This window comes from Oryx dammah, unplaced genomic scaffold (assembly GCF_014754425.2).
Source record: "Oryx dammah isolate SB20612 unplaced genomic scaffold, SCBI_Odam_1.1 HiC_scaffold_27, whole genome shotgun sequence".
In the NCBI taxonomy this organism is placed as follows: Eukaryota; Metazoa; Chordata; class Mammalia; order Artiodactyla; family Bovidae; genus Oryx; species Oryx dammah.
Window position 1 is genome coordinate 44619708 of NW_024070211.1, and position 23876 is coordinate 44643583.

The following is a 23876-nucleotide window of genomic DNA, read 5'->3' on the forward strand; positions in this document are numbered from 1 at the left end:
GGTGGTTGCTTAGTTATTGTATACATAAATATTTATAGCTATTAATTTCATTGTGAAATGTCATTTTGATCTTTCAGTTCAGTCACTCAGTCACATCCAACTCTTTGAGACCCCATGGACTGCAGCACGCCAGGCTTCCCTATCCATCACCAACTCCCGGAGCTTGCTCAAACTCATATCCATCGAGTCGGTGATGCCACCCAACCATCTCATCCTCTTTTGTCCCCTTCTCCTTCTGCTTTCAATCTTATCCAGCATCAGGGTCTTTTCAGTGAGTCAGTTCTTCACATCAGGTAGCCAAACTATTGGAGCTTCAGCATCAGTCCTTCCAGTGAATATTCAGGACTGATCTCCTTTAGGATGGACTGGTTTGATCTCCTTGCAGTCCAAGGGACTCTAAAGAGTCTTCTCCAGCACCACAGTTCAAAAGCAACAGTTCTTCAGCGCTCAGCTTTCTTTATAGTCCAACTCTCACATCCATATGACTACTGGAAAAACAATAGCTTTGACTAGATGGACCTTTGTCAGCAAAGTAATATCTCTGCTTTTTAATATGCTGTCTAGGTTGGTCATAGCTTTCCTTCCAAGGAGTAAGCGTCTTTTAATTGCCTGGCTGCAGTCACCATCTGCAGTGATTTTGGAGTCCAGGAAAATAAAGTCTGTCACTGTTTCCATTGTTTCCCCATCTATTTATCAGGAAGTGATGGGACCAGATGCCATGATCTTTGTTTTGTGAATGTTGAATTTTAAGCCAGCTTTTTCACTCTCCTCTTTCACTTTCATCAAGAGGCTGTCTAGTTCCTCTTTGCTTTCTGCCATAAGGGTGGTGTCATCTGCATATCTGAGGTTATTGATATTTCTCCTGGCAGTCTTGATAAGCTTGTTCTCATTTTTCATGATGTACTCTGCATATACGTTAAATAAGCAGGGTGACAATATACAGCCTTGACGTACTCCCTTACCAATTTGGAACCAGTCTGTTGTTCCACATCTGGTTCTAACTATTGCTTCTTGACCTGCATACAGATTTCTTAGGAGGCAGGTAAAGTGGTCTGATATTCCCATTTCTTTAAGAATTTTCCACAAATTTATTTAAGAATTCTTTAAGAATTTAAGAATTTTGATACGTAGCCTACCTAATTAGAAATTATCTTCACATAAACTTCTAATCACTTTATTTGTTAAAATTATGTTAATAAAATATGAGAATGAAACAAACTTGATTTGCTATATATCCTACTCTTATTTCCTTGAAAAGATAAAAGCCATTTTGTTTTTATGTTCACTCAACAGTTGCAAAAGATTTGCCAGTAGATTCATTGGAAGATGATTTTGAGAAGGAATTCTCGTTTCTGAACAGCCTCCTAAGTCCTGGTTGTTGGAGTGCTGGTGAACCTTCCCAGGAATGCCAGACTGTCTTTGGAAGCCCCAAGGCCAGTCTCACATACCAGGAGCCTTCTGGGGGCTCTGAGCCTCTTGCTCACTCCGCAGGATTCCTTCCTTCACAGCTCTTTGACCTTGGCCTTCATGCTGCTGGAGCTTTCAACAGTAAGTGTCTGTGCATCATTTGGACACCCCTGAATTGCTGTATATTTGTTAAGCAAAACTAGGTACATGTGGATGCTGAACTCAACAAGGACACTAAGTTAGCTTCAGTACTGCTGCTGCTGCTGCTGCTAAGTCGCTTCAGTCGTGTCCGAGTCTGTGTGACCCCATAGACAGCAGCCCACCAGGCTCCACTGTCCCTGGGATTTTCCAGGCAAGAACATTGGAGTGGGTTGCCATTTCCTCCAATGCATGAAAGTGAAAAGTGAAAGTGAAGTCGCTCAGTCATGTCCAACTCTTCAGTGACCCCATGGACTGCAGCCTACCAGGCTCCTCCGTCCATGGGATTTTCCAGGCAAGAGTACTGGAGTGGGGTGCCACTACCTTCTCCGTCATTACTGCTAGATAAAATCTTCAGTCATACCAGTCAACAAGAAAAACAACAGATATCACTGGAATCTGTCAAGGAGAGTGAAACAAAGGCTGTTTTCCTGCCACCTCCCCTAAGCCCCATATTTTCTTCATTGACTTTCCCAGGTATCTTCTCTATGTAGAAAACTGTGTTTTGTTTAAAATTCTTGATCTGCTAAGTTATCCCTGCCTAGGGCAGGTGACACTGTTTCTTCCACCTAGCAAAACTTGATGCGTTCTCTTCCCGTGAGCTCAGAGATGACACAAGAAAAGGGAACAACTCCGGAGCTGGTTCCATGACAGCCTTCTGGGCAAGGTGATGGGAGTGCAGGGCTGTGTGGAAAGCTGGGAGCAGGAAAGGGCCACCTGCTTTGTTTACATGTCAGGGAGTCTCTCCACTCACCTGCTGTTCCACCATCCTGTGTCCAGCTCAACGCCTTAGGAATCATAATGGTTCCTAAGTCCTATCAATTACATTTCTAAAATGTGTCTCAAATATCCCACTGATCTTCCATTTAGAACCTCATTTGGCTTCCTGGGTTACTGTGACTCCACCTAACAGGTCTCCCAAACCCTAATTATATTATGGAATATTACCCTGGTACAAAGAGTGGAGGACTTTTATTAGATATTTTTCCCCTGTTTTTCCGTTGCTACTTACCATTTGATTAACAATGTGTTATTCATTATTTCTCTCCCCAGGCTGGGCCTCCCATGGTGGATTAGAATTTCCTCTTTCACACATTGATAACCAGCCAGTGCCTTCACAGAGTCCAAAGAAATTAACAAAATGTAAGTTACTTACTTACATTATCTGCCATCATAATAAGTCAAATTCAAGTAAATTTAGAAAAGAATCATTTTCTAGCCTTTGCCTCATATTGTCCAGAAAATTATTTTGTTAATAATGAATTAAAATGAAAGCTGTCTTTGGCTGTCCCTCACTGTGGAAAGTAGTGACTAAACTTTGTGGGCTTGCCATGGTAAACTGTATCCTCTACTTCAGTCCTCTGTGTTTTGTGTTAAAGTTTAGAACATGTTCTTTGTGCACAAGATGCCTGTTGACAGAGAATGCACTCAGGCTTGTAGCATAGGACCTGGTACATAGTAATTGCTAACGTATATTGAGTACTTACTGTATTTTGTCTGCAGAGTTGGTTCATGTTGTAATTACCATGTAGGATATACATATAAAATAGACCCATTCCCTGTCTTACAGGATCTTATACATACTAATCCTAGCCACTGACGTTGACTTAGCTTTTTAATTGGACAGAATTTCAGACACACAGAAGTATTTCATAAGTGAAAATGGCACAGAGAACACCTTCATGCAGATTTCCCTGTTGTTAGCATTTTATCCCATTTGCTTTATACAGGCGTGTGTGTAATGCATGTGTTTTTTTATCTGAACTGCTTGTGGGTAAGCTACATGCACCATGACCCTTTCCTCCTAAACACTGCAGCTTGTGTTTCCTGAGAACAGGTATATTCTCTTGCACTACCACAGCATGGTTGTAATGTCAGGAAATGTTAACACACTTTTCTATAATCTACTAAGTGTTTGTATCTTGTGTTTGAGTTGACCCAGTAATGTCCTTTATAGCACTGTCCTGAGTCTGCCTGGCAGGCCGGGGGTGGGGGGAGTCTGTGGTCGTGTGCTGTATTCAGTTGCCATATTTCATTAGACTCTTAATCTGAAATGTTTCCACAACTTTTGACTGTTTTGGACATGGGCATCTTAAAAGAATATCATCCCTCTGCTCCACTGTTGTTTTTAATAGAAGGCTCCTTGTAATTAAATTTAGGTTGTTAGTTTTCCTGAATATCTAGTCAGATTGTCCTGACTAGAGTACACATAGGTGCTGTTCCTTTCTCGGTGTTTCACAGCTCAGAGCTGCCCCTCTCTGCCTTAGGGGTGTTACATTGGCCACTCACCCAGGGTGTTGCCCAGGTTTTCTCCTATATGATCACTGTTTTGTTCTGTTCTCCCTGACAATTACTGAGCAGTCTGTGGGAAGACACTGTGAAACCTTGTACACGTCCTGCTCTTTTCTGTCTGTCAGAATTTCCACTTAGGCTTAGCATCCATTTTTGCTTTTTGTCTGATTCAGCCTGTCCTGTTACAGGTGAAAAGTGATGATTTTCCAACCCTAGAACTCTCTCCACACTTTTTTTTAAATTGTAGTAAAAACACAGAACAAAATCTAGCATCCTAGCCATTTTTAAGTTATGGTTCAGTAAAGTATATGCACATTGCTGTGAAAAATGTGAAACTTTGTACCCATTAAACAGTAACTTCCTATTCTCTCTTCCCAGCCCCTGGTAACCACCATTTTACGTTCTGTTTCTATGAATCTGACTACCTTACACACCTCATATAAACAGAGTCCTGCCAGTACTTGTCTTCTTGTACCTGGCTAATTTCACTTAGCTAAATTTCAAAGTTCATCCATGTTGTAGTATGTGACAGGATTTCCTTCCTTTTTAAAGTTGAATAATATTTCATTGTATGGATATACCACATTTTGTTTATCCACTCATCCGTTAATCACATTTTTTTAAACAGCTTTATTGACATATATTGGAGACGGAAATGGCAACCCACTCCAGTGTTCTTACTTGGAGAATCCCAGGGACGGGAGAGCCTGGTGGGCTGCCATCGGGGTCACAGAGTCGGACACGACTGAAGCGACTTAGCAGCAGCATTGACATATAATTCACATGCCATACAACTGCCTTCTTCCACCTAAGATCATGGCATCCGGTCCCATCACTTCATGGCAAATAGATGGGGAAACAGTGGCTGACTATTTTTCTGGGCTCCAAAATCACTGCAGATGGTGACTGCAGCCATGAAATTAAAAGACACTTAACTCCTTGGAAGGAAAGTTATGACCAACCTAGAGAGCATATTAAAAAGCAGAGACATTAATTTGCCAACAAAGGTCCATCTAGTCAAGGCTATGGTTTTTCCAGGGGTCATGTATGGATGTGAGAGTTGGACTGTGAAGAAAGCTGAGCACCAAAGAATTGATGCTTTTGAACCGTGGTGTTGGAGAAGACTCTTGAGAGTCCCTTGGACTGTAAGGAGATCCAACCAGTCCATTCTAAGGGAGATCAGTCCTGGGTGTTCATTGAAAGGACTGATGTTGAAGCTGAAACTCTAGTACTTTGCCCACCTGTTGCGAAGAGCTGACTTATTTGAAAAGACCCTGATGCTGGGAAAGATTGAGGGCAGGAGGAGAAGGGGATGACAGAGGATGAGATGGCTGGATGGCATCACCGACTCAATGGACATGAGCTTGAATGAACTCCGGGAGTTGGTGATAGACAGGGAGGCCTGGCGTGCTGCGGTTCATGGGGTCGCAAAGAGTCGGACACGACTGAGCGACTGAGCTGACTCACCTGCCCAGTGCTGTGTGTACTTAGTCACTCAGTTGTGTCTGGCTCTTTGTGACCCCATGGACTGTAGCCTTCCAGGCTCCTCTGTCCACGGGGATTCTCTAGGCAAGAATACTAGAGTGGGTTGCCATGTCCTCCAGGGGAACCTTCCCAACCCAGGGATTGAACCCAGGTCTCCCGAATTGCAGGCAGATTCTTTACCGTCTGAGCCACCAGGGAAACCCAAGAACACTAGAGTGAATGGCCTATCCCTTCTGCTGTAAGCAGAAAACGATCTCTTATTCCCTATTTACATATGTATTCACTGTCAGAATGGATTCATACTTTTTCTGTGGTTTATAATCACTACTGTACTTAATCATTTTGGTTCTCAAATTGTCCCCATGTTGACCAGTGGGAGCACCTTCAGGCTGACATCTAAATCTCTGTAGCATCACTATTTTAAAATTTTCAAACCATTTAGACCTACAAAAAAAGCTTGCAAAAATAGTACCAAATATTCTCATATTTTCCCACCTAGATTTCAAAAAATGTTACCATGTTTGCCTTATTCTGTGTGTGCAGTATATGTAATTCCTTGTGAACTGAAATTATTCTGAGACTTAAGAAGCAGACATAATGCCCTTCACCCCTAAAAACGTTAGCATCTGTTTCCTAAAAAGGACATCTTTTTACATAATCACAGTTTAGTGATCAAAATTGGAAATTAAACATTACCTTACTACTGTTATCCAATCTGTAGATCTTATTCACATTCTTTCAGTTGTTATAAAAAGAGTAGTGTTCTAAATTATATAATGTATTTTATAACAAGAGAAAACGATTCTTTTCCTAGACCAATCCAGGATCCAGTCCAGGATCACACTGTGTTTATCGTCAGGTCTCCTTAGCCTCTTAATCTGGGACTGCTCCTCAATCTTTGCCTCCATTGTTGTGGCTTTGTGTATGTGTGGTTTATTTTGTAGAATATTCCTCAAATTGAGTCTATCTGACGCTGTCTCATAGATTCGGGTTATGCATTTTGTCAGGACTAGCAGCACAGAAACGATGTTGTGTGTTCTTAGTAAACCATACCAGGAGGCATACAGTGCCTCTTTTGCCCCATTGCTTACGATGTTATTAACTTCAATCACATGGTTAAGGTGGCGTCTGCCAGGTTTATTCAATTACTATTGTTTTTTCCTTTGTGATGAATAATCATGTGGAAAAATATTTTGAAACTGTGAGAATGGGTTGTTCCCGATGATCCAAGTGTCACCCACTAACTCAGCATTCCTTGATAATTGCTGCATGAAACCTCTGTTACTGTGGTTGTTGCCAGATGATGGTTCTCGGTTTCATCATTCCTTCTGCGTTTACTAGTTGGCGTTCTACTGTACAGAAAAGCTTTGTCTTGTCCTCACTTTTACTTACTTGTTGATATGTATCATTGTGGACTCATGGAATCCTATTTTATTCTTCCTAATACTTTGGGATAAATCAGTTGGGGAATCTGTCAATTCCAAGCAAATCACGGATTCACAGCAGCCAATTCTCAATACAGACACCCTTAGGGATTCAGACTATTTAGTCTTCTCTTTTTAAACTCACTAAAACTTAATTGTGTTTAATCATTTAAAAAGTGTGTAAATTTTACCACTGAACACAGAAAAGCTGAGATACTGGGAGCACTGCTATTTGCCTGTAATCCCTGAGGCTTAGTGGGGGGAAAATAGAGGGGAAAAGCTTTCAGCAAAAAGCTACAATAAATTTAAGCCCTAGAATTTTAATAAAATTCTTAACAATTTTAAAATTCACTCATTAAGTACCCCCTGCTTCATTAGTCATAAGTGAAGTGAAGTGAGTCGCTCAGTCATGTCTGACTCTTTGCAACCCCATGGACCATATATAGTCCATGGAATTCTCTGGGCCAGAATACTGGAGTGGGTAGCCATTCCCTTCTCCAGGGATCTTCTCAACCCAGGGATTGAACCCAGGTCTCCCACATTGCAGGTGAGTTCTTTACTAGCTGATCCACCTTAAGGAAATGCAAATTAAAACCAAAAATGCAATAATACCATCACCCACCTATCAGAACAGCTTAAATAAAAACTGAAAACTGCTCATACTAACAAGGATATGGAAGAGCTTGGACACTGCTTGTGGGAGTGTAAATTATTATTACCATTTGGACAACTGGCGGTTTCTGCTAAAACTGAAATACACGCACCACAAGATGCATGTGCCTTTCCACTCCTAAGTATATTTCCAACAGAAGTGCATTCACCTGTTGACCGAAATGGATGCAAAAGGATGTTTTGACAGCACTGTTGCTAACAGCCACAAATGGTATTTATTTTATCTGTGATGCTGGGTGAGAGGTTGGGTAAGGGTGGTGTGAGTAGTGCCTGGAAGGGTGCCAGCTTCTAAGGAGTGGTCATGCTCTGTTTCTTGATGTTGGTATTTTTATGGTTGCTTTTACTGTATGAAAATTCGTTATTTAGGCTCTTTTCCTCTATACATGTGTGCATGCTAAGTCGCTGCGGTCATGTCTGACTCTGTGCCACCTGCAGCCCAGCAGGCTCCTCTGTCCAAGGGATTCTCCAGGCAAGAATACTGGAGTGGGTTGCCATGCCCTCCTCCAGGGGATCTTCCCAACCCAGGGAATCGAACCCACGTCTCTTATGCCTCCTGCACTGGCAGGTGGATTCTTTACCACTAGTGCTGCCTGACTCACTCATTCACCCTCTAGTAGTTGTCCTCTTAAGAATCTCTGTAGGCAAGAAAAGTGCCCAAGGAAAGCTCCCATGAAAATAACGTAATTAAGACCTTCATTTCCCATTGTGACAGATAAATATAAAACCATGCCACATTTGTAGAATGCTGTACGATTTTCGTATGCTCATCAGAACCTCTCAACAGCTGTTTGAGGGAGTTTAGGTGTTAATGAAACGATCACATGTCCTGCTTGCACTGTTCTTCAAGTTTAATTATTAATAGCCTCCCCCCACCCCGCCCCACTTCCTCTCAAGTATCCTGGTTTAATAATAAATTATATGATCTTTACCAATGAAGCAAGGGGACCCAAGGTTAAATGACTTGCTCATTATTACTTATTAGTAGGTAGTACACCCAGGACTCAGAGCCAGAATTTTGTGTGGGCATCACTGACACTACCTTGGGGTTCCCAGAAACAGAACTGGACACACAAGGCTGCCTTTTGCTCTGTCCGGATCCCTGGGGCTTGGGATCCCCACAGCCCAGGCTCCAGCCCCCTCATCTGTGTGAAGTGATAGCCATGATTTTAAGAGAGGGTTGCTTTAGCCTCGTGAGTTGAATTGCCTTCCGTCCTCTGTCCACTGCGTCTCTGGTCTCATATGTAATCTTCAGATTGTCCCCTGGGTCTCAGCCCTGCTTTCTGGACCCCCTGGCTTTCTGAGATGACCCACTGTCTATGCCACTGAACAGTCTTTCACTAGTCCCAGCCTTCAGCATAAATGTATTATTCTTGACTATCTGCCCATTACTTGTAGATTATCCATATATGCAATTTTCCATTCTCCACAAGGAAAGTTGGTTAACAGGAAGTTGTATCTGAGACATAATTCACTCCATAATAATCAAAAATTTGTAAAGTACATATGGAAAAGACAAAACAACTGTAAATGAAAATGACAACTGTTGAGTGACAGGATTAGGGGATTGTTTTCCCCCCTACATCTAGTATTTTAAGATTACTTTGATAATAAATATGTATTCCAAGCGCTAAGTTTTCAAGTGTAGGAACAAAGGTTACTTTTAACCTTGAGCCTTATCTGAGTCTTCTATTACTTCCTGCCTTTTCACTTTCAATCAAGTCCTTCTCAGAGCAACATGCAATTAGCTTTTCAAAATCATCCTCAAGGAGACATAATCGATGTTTATTCTTGTCAATTGTCTTAAATTGATTCAAAAGAAGCAGCATCTACTTTAAAATCATAAATGTAGTACAATGATGTGATTTTTAAAAAATCTGGGACTCTTCAATGTGTTTTTTTTCTTCTTTTTTCTTTTTTACTAGCTCCCAACAGTGGTAACCAAGACATGTCAGCCTGGTTCAATCTATTTGCAGACTTGGATCCACTTTCAAACCCAGATGCTATCGGACACTCAGATGATGAACTTCTTAATGCTTGACTGAAGTTACGATGCCACTTCAATGGCCTTGAGACACCAGTTTTGCAACTTACTGCCTTAGTGGAAAGGAGTTTATGTTGTCACTCACATACGAAGACATTGTGTTTGCAAATTTAACCCTTGACAGCCAACTTTAGACAGATGGTAAGGACCAGCCACATTTTTATACATTGTCTATTTAATATCTTGGATTTGCAGCAGTTGGTAATATATGGAAAACTTTAGAAACTATTGAGTCTGAAATTGATACCAAAACTTAGAATAACAGGTAGGGATAATTGTCAGTAGGGATTGGGTTTATTTATTTGGAAAGCCTTTTATGTATGAGTTGCCTTGCTGGCTGTGAGATTTCTATATATAGATAAAGGATGGCATGTAAACTGGGTTGTGATTTGGGGTTGGTTTTTAAATAAAACACTGGCAGGGGGAATTTTCTGTTGTGGAACATAGCACTAGAAACAAGACTAGTTTTGTCTTTAGAAAGGTAGAATAAGATTTGAGAACTCACTTTTCTTTGATGAAATCACAGAGAAACCTGGTACTTGTTCTTTCCACTTGGAGGCTAAAATGTAGTATCTCAGTTCTTTTCCTTCATACAAAATCATGGACACCCTCCAATTTCATTATTGAATTTTTTGGGCAAAGTAGCAGGACGAGTTATTTGCTAAGTCCACCCTCTGTAGAAACAGAAAATTCTCTTCCCATCTTATAAACCACGGGACTGTCCAACAGTATTTCAGACATTGTACTTCATTTTGTCTTCAGGCCTAAGTCTTCACACATTGCTATCACAATGCACTGTATTCACATGCTGCCTGAAAGGAGCCAAGGGGAGGATACTCCCTGGGCAACTGGCAGTTGTATTCCTGCAATTACCCGGAAATGTCTACTTGAATGAGGGAAAAATCTAATTAACTCACCCTCGAACAGATGTGCAATACTTACCCAGTATTTCTTAACATGATTTAACCCAGAATACTTTCTGGCAAAGTTACAGAAAGCTCTATACCATCAGTAAAGCAGTCTTTCATTTTTTCACTTTTCTGTGGGTGACATCAGCTGAGTTTCTGTTTGATTACCAAGGACAAACTTACCCTTGGAAGGTTTAGAGTCTTAAGTATCAGAAGGCAGGTCCTTTAATGGAAGTTGAAGTATATGCTGGTATAAGCACAGCCATTGTAGACGCAGTCACTCTATGTCCTGTTTTTTCTTCCTGCCCAGCCTTAGTTCCGAGGCAGTTCACCCAGTGTCCTGTTTCATCGTGGTCCAGTCCATTGTATCTGTATAAGCAACCATTTTCACAAACGTGTTCACAGCAGATTTCACTATACTCCTAGTTCCAAGCAAGCTTAACTATTACTTACAGGAGAATTGCTTGTAATCTCTGAGTCACTGTATATAGAAAAAACATTTTCTTAGGAATGGACTAGGGCAGGTAAATCGCAGTCCACTTCCCATCCATAGCAGTCTGGCCTAACTACGATCTGAACTGCCCACAGGCTCTTTGGAAAACCACAACTGTGGTCAAGTAGTGGGAAGCTAGAGAGACCTTAACTGAGGGTCAGAAATATGGACTTAAAAGATTCTGTAAAACTTTCCTTAAAATATTTTCATGTGCTTATTCCTATTTCTTTATTTGGTTTAACCCTTAAGAAGCATTTTGTAACTCTCCCTTTTTATTCAGTGAAATTCACCACAGTGTAGTACATTGTTCCACCAAAATTCCATCACCAGGGGTCATGATTATGAATTACAATCTAAAGTCTATATCAAAGGTCACTCTGAGCTCTCAACTTTGGGAGTACCTCAGAAAATGTTAATTGTCTTGAGTTTTGCCATTTTTCTCTTATTAATTTTCACTAATGCATTAGTTGAAAACTACTTGTATAGCTCCCTCACATCCATGCAGAACAGTCCTTGTTATGGCGTGAACAAAGACACTCAGTGCAGAGGAAAACCACTATTGTCACTAGACCTAAATCCCTGAGAGTGGATGTAGGGGGGATACTGCCCCCTAGTTTTCCAAGAGCAAAGGTTGTAAAAAAATAGAAACATATCAGAATTTTTATTATTCAGTTCTTAGTTTCTCTAACATTTTTGCTTTCAACAGAGTATCCATTTCATTTAACCCAAAAGCAACACTGCCTTAGAAAGTCCAGTTATAACTTCAGCAAGTCTAATGATTCCCATTTTTGAAGTGCACATTTAAAACTTTATTTTTTCTCAAGGTTAGTTATTTGAAGCTCAGTCATTAATTTAAGAGCCAGAAACAGAAATTTGGCTATATTACACCTAAAACAGGTGTAATAGCAAACCAAGCACATATTCAGTAGGGAGGGAAAGGAAGGACAGGATAAACACAGAACAGAAAGGTGATCAGTTGCTATTTGGTTAAATCTAGAACCACCATTCAATAAATAAATGAATTAACCTTAACCAAGAGTGAGCTGAGAACAACTCTTATCAAAATAAATGAATGCTTTTATATATTAAGTGGGGGGGATAGCTATCTTATACTTTTTAATACCAGACAAAAATACATTTAAACTTAGAAAAGCCCCTAGAAGAACTAAAATTTGCCTAATCTTTCTTCAACCAACTTTAGGGCAGATTAAGATCAAATTGGTGTGACTTTGTATTTTTTGAAATTTTTCATTAATTGTAAAACATAACTCTGATATGATTAGAAACAACCTGTTTTAACAAAACAGGTTTCAGTATTTGCACAATGAAAAAGTGTTTGTATTTCAGACCATCTGGAAATGTAAACGTCTTAACTGTGTATGAACAAAGGAAGTTTGAATGTGCTATTTTTCTGAGCCTCTTTTATTAATAATAAAATTATAAGATGGCATAAAAAAGTTTATTTTCTAAAGTGTTCAATACAAATCTAGTTATTGTTTCCCTATTCAAAAACTTTGGTTTTTACCTCAGGACCACAGTAGTAAGAAGGTAGTTTGAATTATATAGATAACACAGAATGAGAATAAAACCAGGGCAATTAATATCCTTATGAGACCGATTCTCTCTGTTTCATGCAGGAGGGACTTTGTAAGGTATGGGAAATAACAGAATGTGTGTTCTTTGTGTAAATACTGTTAGTAACAAAATACAGAATACCAAACAGCAAAATTCTGAGCCTGGATGCAATAACCAGTGAAATATAAGCCATATTACTTAACTTGATTTGCTGACAGGAAGAACAGAAACCCAGGGTTAATTGATCCAGTTACTTCTGTCTTCCACAGCATTTGCAGGGCCCTGCATTTCCTTACCTTGAGCAGTGAAACAGACCCAGAATCTTGGGATGTAGACATTAAACTGGGAAAACTTTAACTTTACATTAAACTTTAACATATTAACCAATTCAGCAGTACTGAAAGTAAAGCATTTAAAACACACAACAATAAGGGTTCGTTTAAATATACCAAAGAAAGCCTACAGAGCAGGATGGGAAGAAACATGCTGATTGTTAGGATGGGTCACAGTCTATCTTCTCCCATGTTTTATGTGCAACTTAAAAGAAGACTAGAGTCCCCTGATGGCTCAGTGGGTAGAGGATCCACCCGAAATGCAGGAGACACAGGAAATGTGAGTTTGACACCTAGGTCGGGAGGATCCCCTGGAGGAGGGCATGGCATCCCACTCCAGTGTTCTTGTCTGGAGAATCCCCATGGACAGAGGAGCCTGGTGGGCTCCAGTCCACTGCATCACAAAGAGTCGGACATAACTGAGTGACTAAGCACGCACACACACACAGTTCATTAAGAACTGTCCTTGGCATCTAAATTCAAGACAGGGTCTCTACTCAGTGGTGTAAATAAAACCATTCAACATCCAAAAACTAAGTACAAACTGGAGATAAAGGTGAGGAGAGTGTTAACAGGTAAGATTTTGAAGGGCGTGTTACTACCTTTAAAAAAAAATTCTTTATCTCATTTCAAAATAATGTTCTCTCATTTCAAAAGTCTGGAAAAGTAGAAGACCAAGAAATCCTCCACAGCCTGACCATCTAGGGGTAACTCCTGTTAATGTTACATAGGAACTAAACTGTCAACTGGGTGATTTTACTGTCTGTCTGAAATGGGCATGCAAAGTAACAGACTAAAAATTACTTTTCTAAGTCTTTACCTCAAAAAGTCACGTTAAAAAAAAATTCACCAAAAATGTCATTGAAGGCCCCACTTTTTGCCTCTCTAAAAAAGATAGTGAAAGTCACTCAGTCGTTTCTCTTTGAGACCTCATGGACTATAGCCTGCCAGGCTTCTGTGTCCATGGGATTCTCCAGCAAGAATACTGGAGTGGGTAGCCATTCCCTTCTCCAGCGAATCTTCCCAACCCAGGGATCAAACCTGGGTGTCCTGCGTTGTAGGCAGCTTCTTTACCAACTGAGCCACCGGGGAAGCCCCTAAAAGATATGCTTCTCAAATTAAAGAAAATATTTCTTTTGAATTTCTGCAGCTTGTAGCAACATTAAAAACCAGAGCTTGAGGATTTGTGTCACTAACTTGCTTGGTCAGGAACTGGTGTTTAACCAGCTTTCTCTTTGCCCTCTGAACCAAACTGCCAGCAGCTGAACCAATGAATACCACAGAGAACAAACGAGGCAATGACCTAAGGGCACATAATCTGCAGTGATACCAGACACTTATATTTTATTAATGTCACTGTTACAGGAGAAGTAGCAGTGAGGCTTTGTGGTTAAGTCTAAGTTGTGGAGTCAGACTTGGTTCAAAGCCAGATTTTGACATTTCTCAGGTATATAACCATGGATAAGTTACTTAATCCAATTCTGATCTTGTGATTTATAAGATAGTAACTAGCAGTATCTGGCTTCCTAGGGTTCTGTAAGCACTAAGCCTGGCATGTGGAAAGCTATCAGAAAGTGTTACCTACCTTTATTATGATTTCAGCTAAACACCCGGGACTGTATTATACTTTACAAGGTAAAATGAATTTCATGGGATCATTTTCCCTGATCAACAACTTGTGGCTTTTCTAAGGAATGAATAAACTTACCTAACAAAAGAGAAAGGAGAAGATAACATGTGTTTGCTTCCAGTTTTGTTATTTTCATACTCACTGGCCATCTAACTGACTAGCACTGTAATCAGTATTTCCTGAAATCACACAAGAAAACTGAAGTTCAAAGAGGTGACTTTTTTGCTCAAGATCCCATGACCATTAAGCTGCAGAGCCAGAACTAGTTCCCAAATTGTGGCCCTAAATCTTGGGCTTTTCCTGAATCTCCTCTGAATGATCCCGATGATCTCAAAAATAACTGCTTAAGGCATGGAACTGAGATGAATGGTCATACTCCTGGTTTTTTGGCCATCAAAGCTCTATGATAGAAAGTGAAAGTCGCTCAGTCATGTCTGATTCTTTGCGACACCATGGCCTATACGTCCATGGAATTCTCCAGGCTAGAATACTGGAGTGGGTAGCCTTTCCCTTCTCCAAGGGATCTTCCCAACCCAGAGTTCGAACCCAGGTCTCCCACATTGCAGATGGATTCTTTATCAGCTGAGCCATAAGGGAAGTCCAAGAATACTGGAGTGGGTAGCCTATCCCTTCTCCAGTGGATCTTCCTGACCCAGGAATCAAACTGAGGTCTCCTGTGATGTAGGCGGATTCTTTACCAACTGAGCTACCAGGGAAGCCCTGAGCTCCATGATAGTCTTCTCCAAAACATAGTGATGTAGTGTGATGCATCCATACTCCTGTGTAAAATCAAAGAGTATATGGAGTTAAACTCTCCACGTGAAGCAGATGCAAACCACTGAAGAGAAATTTTTAAATAAAACCAGCAATTTGGAGATAGTTACTAAAAAGAAGTAGAAACAGTATCCTTAAAGACTGCAGTCTCCCTGTTAAGATAGCAGACCAACCCCAAAACACATATATACAAAAGTTGTATCTACAACAGTATTTTTCAAATCTTTTTTGATGACAACTCACAATAAGAAATATATTTTACTTTACAACCTAGTACATATGTATCCCTGTGGCTACTAAGGGCTTCCCTGGTGGCTCAGCTGGTTAAGAATCTGCTCACAATGTGGGAGACCTGAGTTTGATCCCTTGGTCAAATCCCTTCCCAATCCTTGGATTGGGAAGATCCTTTGGAGAAAGGAATGACTACCCACTCCAGTATTCTGGCCTGGAGAATTCCATGGACTATATATTCAAGGGGTCGCAAAGAGTCTGACAGGACTGAGTGACTTTCACTTTCAAGGCTAGCAAAAGCTTTACATACAAATACTGTTCCCCTCATGTCTGAATGTACTTATGTTTTTTGTTATACTTCATTTTAAAAAAATGTTAGCTAGACCTATATAATTCATTTCAAGACCCAAACAGTTTGAAAACACTGAACTAAAGAGATACAAAGGTTATTTATATTACATCATCAGTCAGTTGTGTCTAACTCTTTAAAACCCTATGGACTGGAGCCTGGCAGGCTCCTCTGTTCATGGAATTTTCCAGGCAAAAATACTGGAGTGGGTTACCATTTCCTACTCAAGGGGATCTTCCTGAACCAGGGAACAGTGGATTCTTTTACCACTGCACCACCTGTGAAGTCACCTATATTATCCTGCCATGTTCTAATAGAAGTGAAAGTGTTGGTTGCTCAGTCATGTCCGACTCTTTGCAACCCCATGGACTGTGGCCCACCAAGCTCCTCTGTCCATGGAATTCTCCAAGCAAGAGTACTGCAGTGGGTTGCCATTTCTTCCTCCAAGGGAATTTTCTGACCCAGGGATTAAACCTGGGTTTCCTGCATTGCAGGCAGACTCTTTTACTGTCTGAGCCATCAGGGAAGCCCATTCTAATAGAGGTCTAAAATAAAGATATTTAAAAAGCAAACAATCTTAGCAAGGGAAAAAATGATATACATCAGCAGGGAACTCCTAGGAAGGGATGCTAAGTATTTCACAACCAGCCACTTAAAAGAAATTAAAGGGAAAGAATCATTATAGACCTAAAAACTTTTTGGGGAAGGGGGTATATTTAATATTAATAAATCAAAGCAAAAAAATCAAATAAACAGAGAAAGTTAGGCACACCCAACTTAAGATCTAATTTTCTCCTCTCAACCTCTTTAAAGGTGGAGGGAAAAGACAGAAAAAAAGAAAAATGGAAGAAAATGTTACACCAGTTTGAGAGATTCTCTTCATATTTGATGCTGTGTTACATTATGTGTTTATATGTGTGTGTGTATGTATATATACACACACACATATATATCCAAATTATGGTTAACTTTTTCCCCCAGAAATAATTTTTAGAATTTCTTACAAAGTAATTTGGTGACCACTTTTTATGACAGGCAGCCATGGTGACACTTATTACACTTAAAAGGTGACCCTGCTTTCTAAGAGATTATACTGCATACAATCTTCATACAGACTAAACCCCTCAGCCTAAACAACTGCCTTGCATCTATAAACTGTTGTCACAAAGGAAGAATATACCTGGCTTATCAAGAACGAATTACCAAAAGGCAAAAAACTCCTTTATGTGTAATTTAGAATGAAATTAAGTGACTGCCCCCAGCTAAATCTCTTAACCACCTGTAAAGTACTGAATTTAAACAGGTACATCGTTCAGTGCACTTGCTGATATTTTAATGTCTGCTTAGCACTTACCACAAATACCAGGTGCTCTCAGTTCCAGAGGAAGTTAAGGAGAGGTAGCAAGGAAATAAGGAAGAACAATTGAGAATATTATATATCCTGCTACTTAACACAAATTCATTATTCTACCTGTGAAAAAGAATATACTAAAGTTTTTTCAAGCTAGAAATATCTGAAAAGAAATTTACATTTGAGGCAATATTCATAAAAGTACACAGAAAAAAACTCTCAAGAAGAACAGACTTTATTTTTAACATAAAAGTTCTATTTTCTTGTGAGGCAGCAACAAGTGTTCAGATATAGGGAATACATAAGTACACAGTAACAATATTTATCACCATCAGAAATGCAGTTTTTTGGGAGAATTTTGTTAGAAAAACAAAACTTTAAAAATTGCATTTGAAAAAGATTTACACAGCTTTAACAGGGATGAAAAATAAAGACTTTTAAAAAACATAAATTATATCCATCAACAGGATTGTATAAACAAAATATTGTTCAGGGCTGATCTGGTTATCCCTAATTTAGGAAGAGTAAAACTTAAACCTTAAAGTGCGAAATTAAGTATTTTAGCTTTTTTTAATGCAGATTCAGCACTTCCACCGGTCTAGTCTTGAAACATCAAAATTCTAAGCATTAAGGAATGAATCTTCAGAGTAGTATTTAATAAATTCAGTAGTGGCGATTTTTCTTTTACTTCCTTTAACAAAAGAAAATTCTGACAATCCAGTCCTAATCATGGACACAGAGGAGGCTATAAATTCTGTTATTTTTCTTTAATACCTTTTCCCAGTAAAAGCCAACCATTAGGAAAAAAAGGGGGGGTTGGGGGCTTCCTTGTTGCCAGTTACTCCACAGTTAGCAGTAGCACCTTCTAAAAGGCTGATTTGGCTTGTCACAAATATCAGAAATAGTTTAAATAAAATGAACCTAATTAAAAAATAATTTTGGCATCCATGCTCACAATATTAATCAAAGAATAACTGTTCACAAAAGCCATGACAACTTAAGATCTAAATTTGACAAGTAATACAGACTTGGTCATGATCAGAAACAGTAAATGTATATTTTTATCACAGCAAGGAAGAAACTGTTTAAGAGTAAAAATAACAACACTGACAAAGTTAATAACCAGAGAATAGCTTCCTTTTGCTGAAATATACAAGCCACCTGTTTCTTTTACCGCAATGGAAGTAAATTTATTCAAAATTTAAAAAAAAATTAAATTGTATTTCCATTGAAGCTATTCTGATTTACTTACCTTCTGTACAGTTTTCTACAGAATAACAAGATAATTATGGAATGTAATTTTAGAAAACAATATTATGCATTCTATTAAGAGTAGACCCATTTAAAAAAAAAGTCAACCACCTGTGCACCAAGGTTAAATAAAACCTAAATGGACTACAATCAATATTTTTTCAAGACGGCGTAAAGCTCATAAACTTAAAATTTAGCCCTTTGGCACTGGCAGTTAAGAGTGTTTTTTATACCTTGTACCTTTTTTTCTTCCTTCATATCTCAGGCTCTATTTCTCCCAAACACGAGGGCTATGTCTGGTTGCCATATAATTCATTTACCTGCAAATTCACATTCTCCTTACAGCCAAACATTAAAAGTTCCACCTATAAGACTATGAAAATGACAGTATCTTAAAACTGTCTCCCATTCTGATTTTAAATTACTTTAGATTAAGGATATATGAATACTCTACAGAAAGATGTGTTAGACAAATGTGCACAACAGAGTAAGAAGAAAAACTTTACAAAGTGGCATTTTAGTAAAACACCCCTGTGACCACATCCAGACGGCAAAAGAAGTAAGTCTGAGGCAAGGAAAAGAACAGAGATTTAACAGAATTCAGGTAATCCAAAAACTGATTGGGGATTTTTCTGAAACCTTACTTTTAACTTCCAACCTTCAACACCAGCTCACCTGATTTGTTTTGCCCTTCTTCTGTACTTCTGACAGAGCAGTTCTCAGTGGTGAAATGGTAAAGTCAAATGATCAAGGTTCTCAAAAACCACCCCACCATAGAACATTTAGACCTTGAATAACTGAGCTTTTCCAATTTAGAAGCCACAATGTACTAATTCCAGCTAAATCAGTTTTGGGCGGAAAAGGTACCAAAATTCATCAGGCCTACCAACTGAAACCTGAGACTATTCAAATGTTGAGTTTACCTAATTTGCCTAAATCCATCTCCATTTTTAACAGGGCGTATTTTTAATTATTTAGATGTTTTAAAGGTATGTAAATATAAGAAGTCCTTTCAGAAGATTTATTGCTACCACGAGGTTTTCTTTGATGGGATATATCTGGACAAACTGACATATTAACCTTCTGAACTGAATCCCTTTTACAGTATTTAAATGTTCTCTTCCTATAATATGTACAGGAACATTAAATTATTGCATCATAAGGTAGTTTATGAAGATCTTAGAAGGATGCTTTCAACAATGCTGTAACTTTTTAAAAAGCGCTGCTCCTTAATACCACATATCCAGACATGAAGTCTGCTCTCATGTGATACTGGCAGTGCTTGTGTTAAGATCGGCCTAAATCCCAAATTCTTCAAAGGCTCCTGCTGTTTATGCTCCAAAGCCCTTCTGGCCTGTTTTTTCCCCCTCTGTGTGGAATGTTGGAGCAAAAACTAGCAAAATCTGTAGGCAACATATCTCAGTGCCAGCCACCACAAAGGAAACGTCAGTCTCAAGATTCTGTGACTAAGGGTTGCTATTCAATGGATCACACTCCTGGCAAACTACTAACCCAGACCAAATCCACAAGACGACAACATCACAAAAGCAGAGGAGGAAATCCATGCACAGCCATTTTCAGGATCTCTCGGGGCTATGATACAGTGACAGTTAAAGGTAGAATGACACCCGCGGGACACAAGGGCGTTCCTGTGATAGATACTGCGCAGAAAATCCAGGGGGCTCCTTACTCCTAGCTAGCAGTTGACACTGGGCAGTAAAGCTTCCTTTTGGCTCGCTGACTTTTAAACCAAGTTCCAATGATGGGTGAGAACATATTAAAGCACTTGTCTCCAGATTATAATTTTTCTGACAACGTGGTGAAATGTGTGCAGGAGTAGTGAAGAAAACAGCAGTTTTACAAATATTTCACCCAAAGCACAAACTTCTGACATCAGAAAACATAAGTCACATAATGTACTCATATTGCTTTTTATCTTTTTTATATATGTACTTGGTTCAAGGTATAACCTATCAATTCTTGTTTGGGAGAAGAACACAGTCATGAGATTAAGATTGCTAGGAAAATGTCAACAATCCCTTTGGTCCCAAAGCTGAAAACAGCTGAGAAAAGCACACATCTAGAAAGGGAAACAAGAAACAGAGGCCACCAAAGAACATCCTGTTTGCTACGTTTCCAGAAAATGTAACATTGGTATAAAATAGTCATTTTCATAGAAAAGATGGTTCTTGCAGCATCATTCACGTCTCCCTTCAGGAATCATGTTTGTAGGGATCAGTTTTTTTTCCAAAAAAGTCTAATTTGAGAACAAAAAACGTGATATTGGCCCTCCAAAAGGAAAGAATGATACCTTTTTCTTGTTTCAACCGGTGCTTTAAGCAAAAGCAGGCTCGGCGCTGAGGGCCGGCCTCCAGAGGGGCCGCTCCCTTCCAGCAGCCACGCCGCACCGCATCAGTGTGGAAGAGCTGGGGCACGTCACAGCCAACCAGGAGCCACGATGCCATCGCTGCCAAGGGGTCGAGGAGGTTCTCAGTTGCCCAGAACTACAGCCTCGCAGCACTGGGACCTATCCTTCTGCTTCCTCAATGGGTTCTGGCGTGGGGAGGAGAGAGGCCGGGGGCAGGACTGTACTCGTTCCTCGAGAGACTCGATCTTGCTCTGTGTTTGTAGACAGGGAGGCCACAGCGATGGGCTGCAGCAGAGTGGTGGTCATGCCAGTGGTGACGGTCAGGCTATGGCCAGAGCCCTTGAGGGTAAGATCTGGTGTGGGGAGGAGTGGCTTCAGGATGCTGACGAGGCAGAAAGCAGAGCCGCTCTTAGGAATGAAATTCACCTTGTTTTTGTCAGGACAGTAAAAGGCCGGGATTTCGTGAAGTTGTTTTGGCCTAGACACAGAATAAATAACCCAAGACTTTTAAGTCACGAAACACCAGAAGTAAAAGTTTTTTTCTTTAAAAACAACAACTTATAGACACAAAAAAGGAAAACAAAACTCAAGCTATGTCTAAGGCTCCAAATGCCATCAACCAAAGGACACATGATTTGAATTATGCATCTCAAAATGCTGGAAGGACATGAGTTTACTGTTGATTTCAGCTCTCTGGAGAGCCCAGGCTCCAAACAGGATGCTCAGGCATCTCAGTGAAGCTCTAAGACAGCCAATGTGAATAAAGAATTTCCTAAAGCAAAAAATATTCCAGCTGTTTAAAGACAAAAATATGTTCCACTATGATTGTTCCAAAGTCTATACTATTTTGAAGGGCAAAGGCAAGGAAATGAATGACCCAAGATGTCTTATCTTTTGCTGAGCTTTGCCACTGCGTGACTAAACTTTGCTGGGCTTGGCTTCTCCAAGTATGCTTAAAAATCTCTTTGAAACAGTTCTGAGTTAACAGCCATAATGATTTCCTGAATAGCATAATGTAAATGTAAAATCAAAGTAAAACTAATGACAGTCCTCTGTTCTAAAGGTTTTGTTGAAACCAAATCCTTCCCTCTCCTCAGGAGCTCTTGACAATTAACCCAAATGGCTGGAAAAGGATACAAGTGTTAGTGGTATTCCCTGAAAGTAAAAATACAAAATTTAAACTGTTAAAGTAACATGGAAGTGACACAAAATTAAGAAATTCAAATGGAAGAACCTAAATAAATCAAGATTCAGGTGGGAAAAGGTAGTATGATCATACGATAAAAGTATGGTTCTCATCTCCTAATAAAAAAATAAATAAAAATCCAAGTGTGCCAAGTCTGCACTAGATTCTGGAGACCTAAAGATAAAGTGACATAAATGGAGGCATACTAAATATGTAGTTCTTGGGACGAGAGAGGTATAAGGGACAGACTATACTCCAGGATGATCAGTCTCCCTTATAATCTTTAATGTGTTTTTAAAACATAATTCAGAGAAAGTATGAATCAAAGGCTTTACCAAACTGCCAGAGATGTCCACAGCCAAAAAAGGTTAAAAACTCGCACAAGCATGTCTGAGAGATGTGATAAAAATGGTCTGTAAAGTGTTTAGAGGTAGAACAAGCGAGTAAATAACCTCTGGCACAAAGAAAGAGGGGGAGTTTGGTAGGAAGATAACTTCCAGAGGAAGGAACATCTGAGCTGGGTTTTAAAGAATGAATAAACAACAAACCTGGGGAGTAGGTGCAAAAAAAAAAAAAATGTTCCACATAGGCAGTGCTTTGGGTAGGCATATTTTATTAATAGTGAATACTACCCATGGATAGCTTTGGCAAAAGAAGAAAGAAATTACATCATTTAAATTTGTTTTACTTGTGCAGTTATTCTTGGATACAGTGGAAACTTTATATGGTGAGTACTTTTAGGGTCACATGTATATTTGGATATACTGTAAGAAGGGCATACACCTCTCTTTTTACTGACAACATGGTTTTCAATTCCTTTAAGCAGATAGGAAGTTGATATTATGTTTGTATAATTAAATAATGCTTTTTTTTTCCCCGAAGAATTAGTAAAGATAACTTTCATTCTTATATTAGGGGAAAAAAGGGCTAATCAAGTTTTACACCCTCCAAATGAGGCTTAGGTTTTTAATTATTTATTGTTTGATGTTATCTTGCTAAAAATCACGTAAGACACAATGCTGCTAATGGATCTTGAGGATGAAACCTCGTGTTTCTGAAATACAAACAAACTTCTTACTGACTTTTTTTTAAGGCTAATTTATTTGTTTTGTTAATGCTATTAAGTAGGTACCTACTCCAAGTTTCAGCTCTGGCCTAAATGGGATCACATTTCAAATGAATTCTCAATACAACATTAATTATATAGTGTCATTATTATCAATAAGTTTCTCAGCCTCTATACTGCTAAAAGAGAATCTAAAATTCCCTCTCACCTATATCCCATCAGCACCAAAAATACACTTTAAAAAATTATATATATTTATACTTAAGAGTCAGAAAAACTGTTTAGTTTTTCTTCAACTAATGATCTGATAACTGTGACTTTTTTAATGACAGAACCTAAAATCAGTTTAACTCCCTTTCTGCTTTCAAGAAAACAGAATTAGCAACAGATCTCACACAAAATAACATAAAAAATCATAACTTGTCTAACGGGCACACAGATCAAGAAACAAAACACTAACATTAAAAAAAAATAAAAAAGCATCACGCCCCCCACCCCTCTTCCAGTCTCCCCTCTTTGAATCATGACCCTAATCCACCAAAAGCAATCAATTTTTACTCCATTTAACTTTTAGGAGAAGATTCTCCAAGAAATTCATTACCCACCTCTGAGGTGAATGACCAGTGTAATACTTATGCCACTATTAATAGAAGCTGAAAGTTCTAATACTACTACAAAGCTTTCTTCAATTTAAGAAACAAACAAACAAACAAAAAAACATGAAAAGAAACAAAAGAAACAAAAAAAACCACCACGTACAGACCTCAGAACTAATTTAAATATTTTATTTTTCCATAAGTTATACCAAAAGTGACTGTTTCTCAAAACAGATATAACTGCTTG

At 39.2% G+C, this 23876-nt stretch overlaps 2 protein-coding genes across 2 annotated transcripts in view; one reads left to right on the top strand and one right to left on the bottom strand.

Annotated features, from left to right (window-relative positions):
* Positions 1-11553, top strand: part of ICA1L (islet cell autoantigen 1 like) — a 36447-nt gene extending 24894 nt beyond the window's left edge. The window contains exons 10-12 of the mRNA XM_040228774.1: positions 1294-1548; positions 2659-2748; positions 9401-11553. Of these exons, the coding sequence (XP_040084708.1) occupies positions 1294-1548; positions 2659-2748; positions 9401-9516 (461 nt within the window). The 3' untranslated portion in view covers positions 9517-11553. The remainder of the gene's footprint in view (positions 1-1293; positions 1549-2658; positions 2749-9400) is intronic.
* A 5826-nt stretch (positions 11554-17379) lies between these two features.
* FAM117B (family with sequence similarity 117 member B) overlaps positions 17380-23876 on the bottom strand; it is a 71211-nt gene continuing 64714 nt past the window's right edge. The window contains exon 8 of the mRNA XM_040228775.1: positions 17380-21259. Within this exon, the coding sequence (XP_040084709.1) occupies positions 20941-21259 (319 nt within the window). The 3' untranslated portion in view covers positions 17380-20940. The remainder of the gene's footprint in view (positions 21260-23876) is intronic.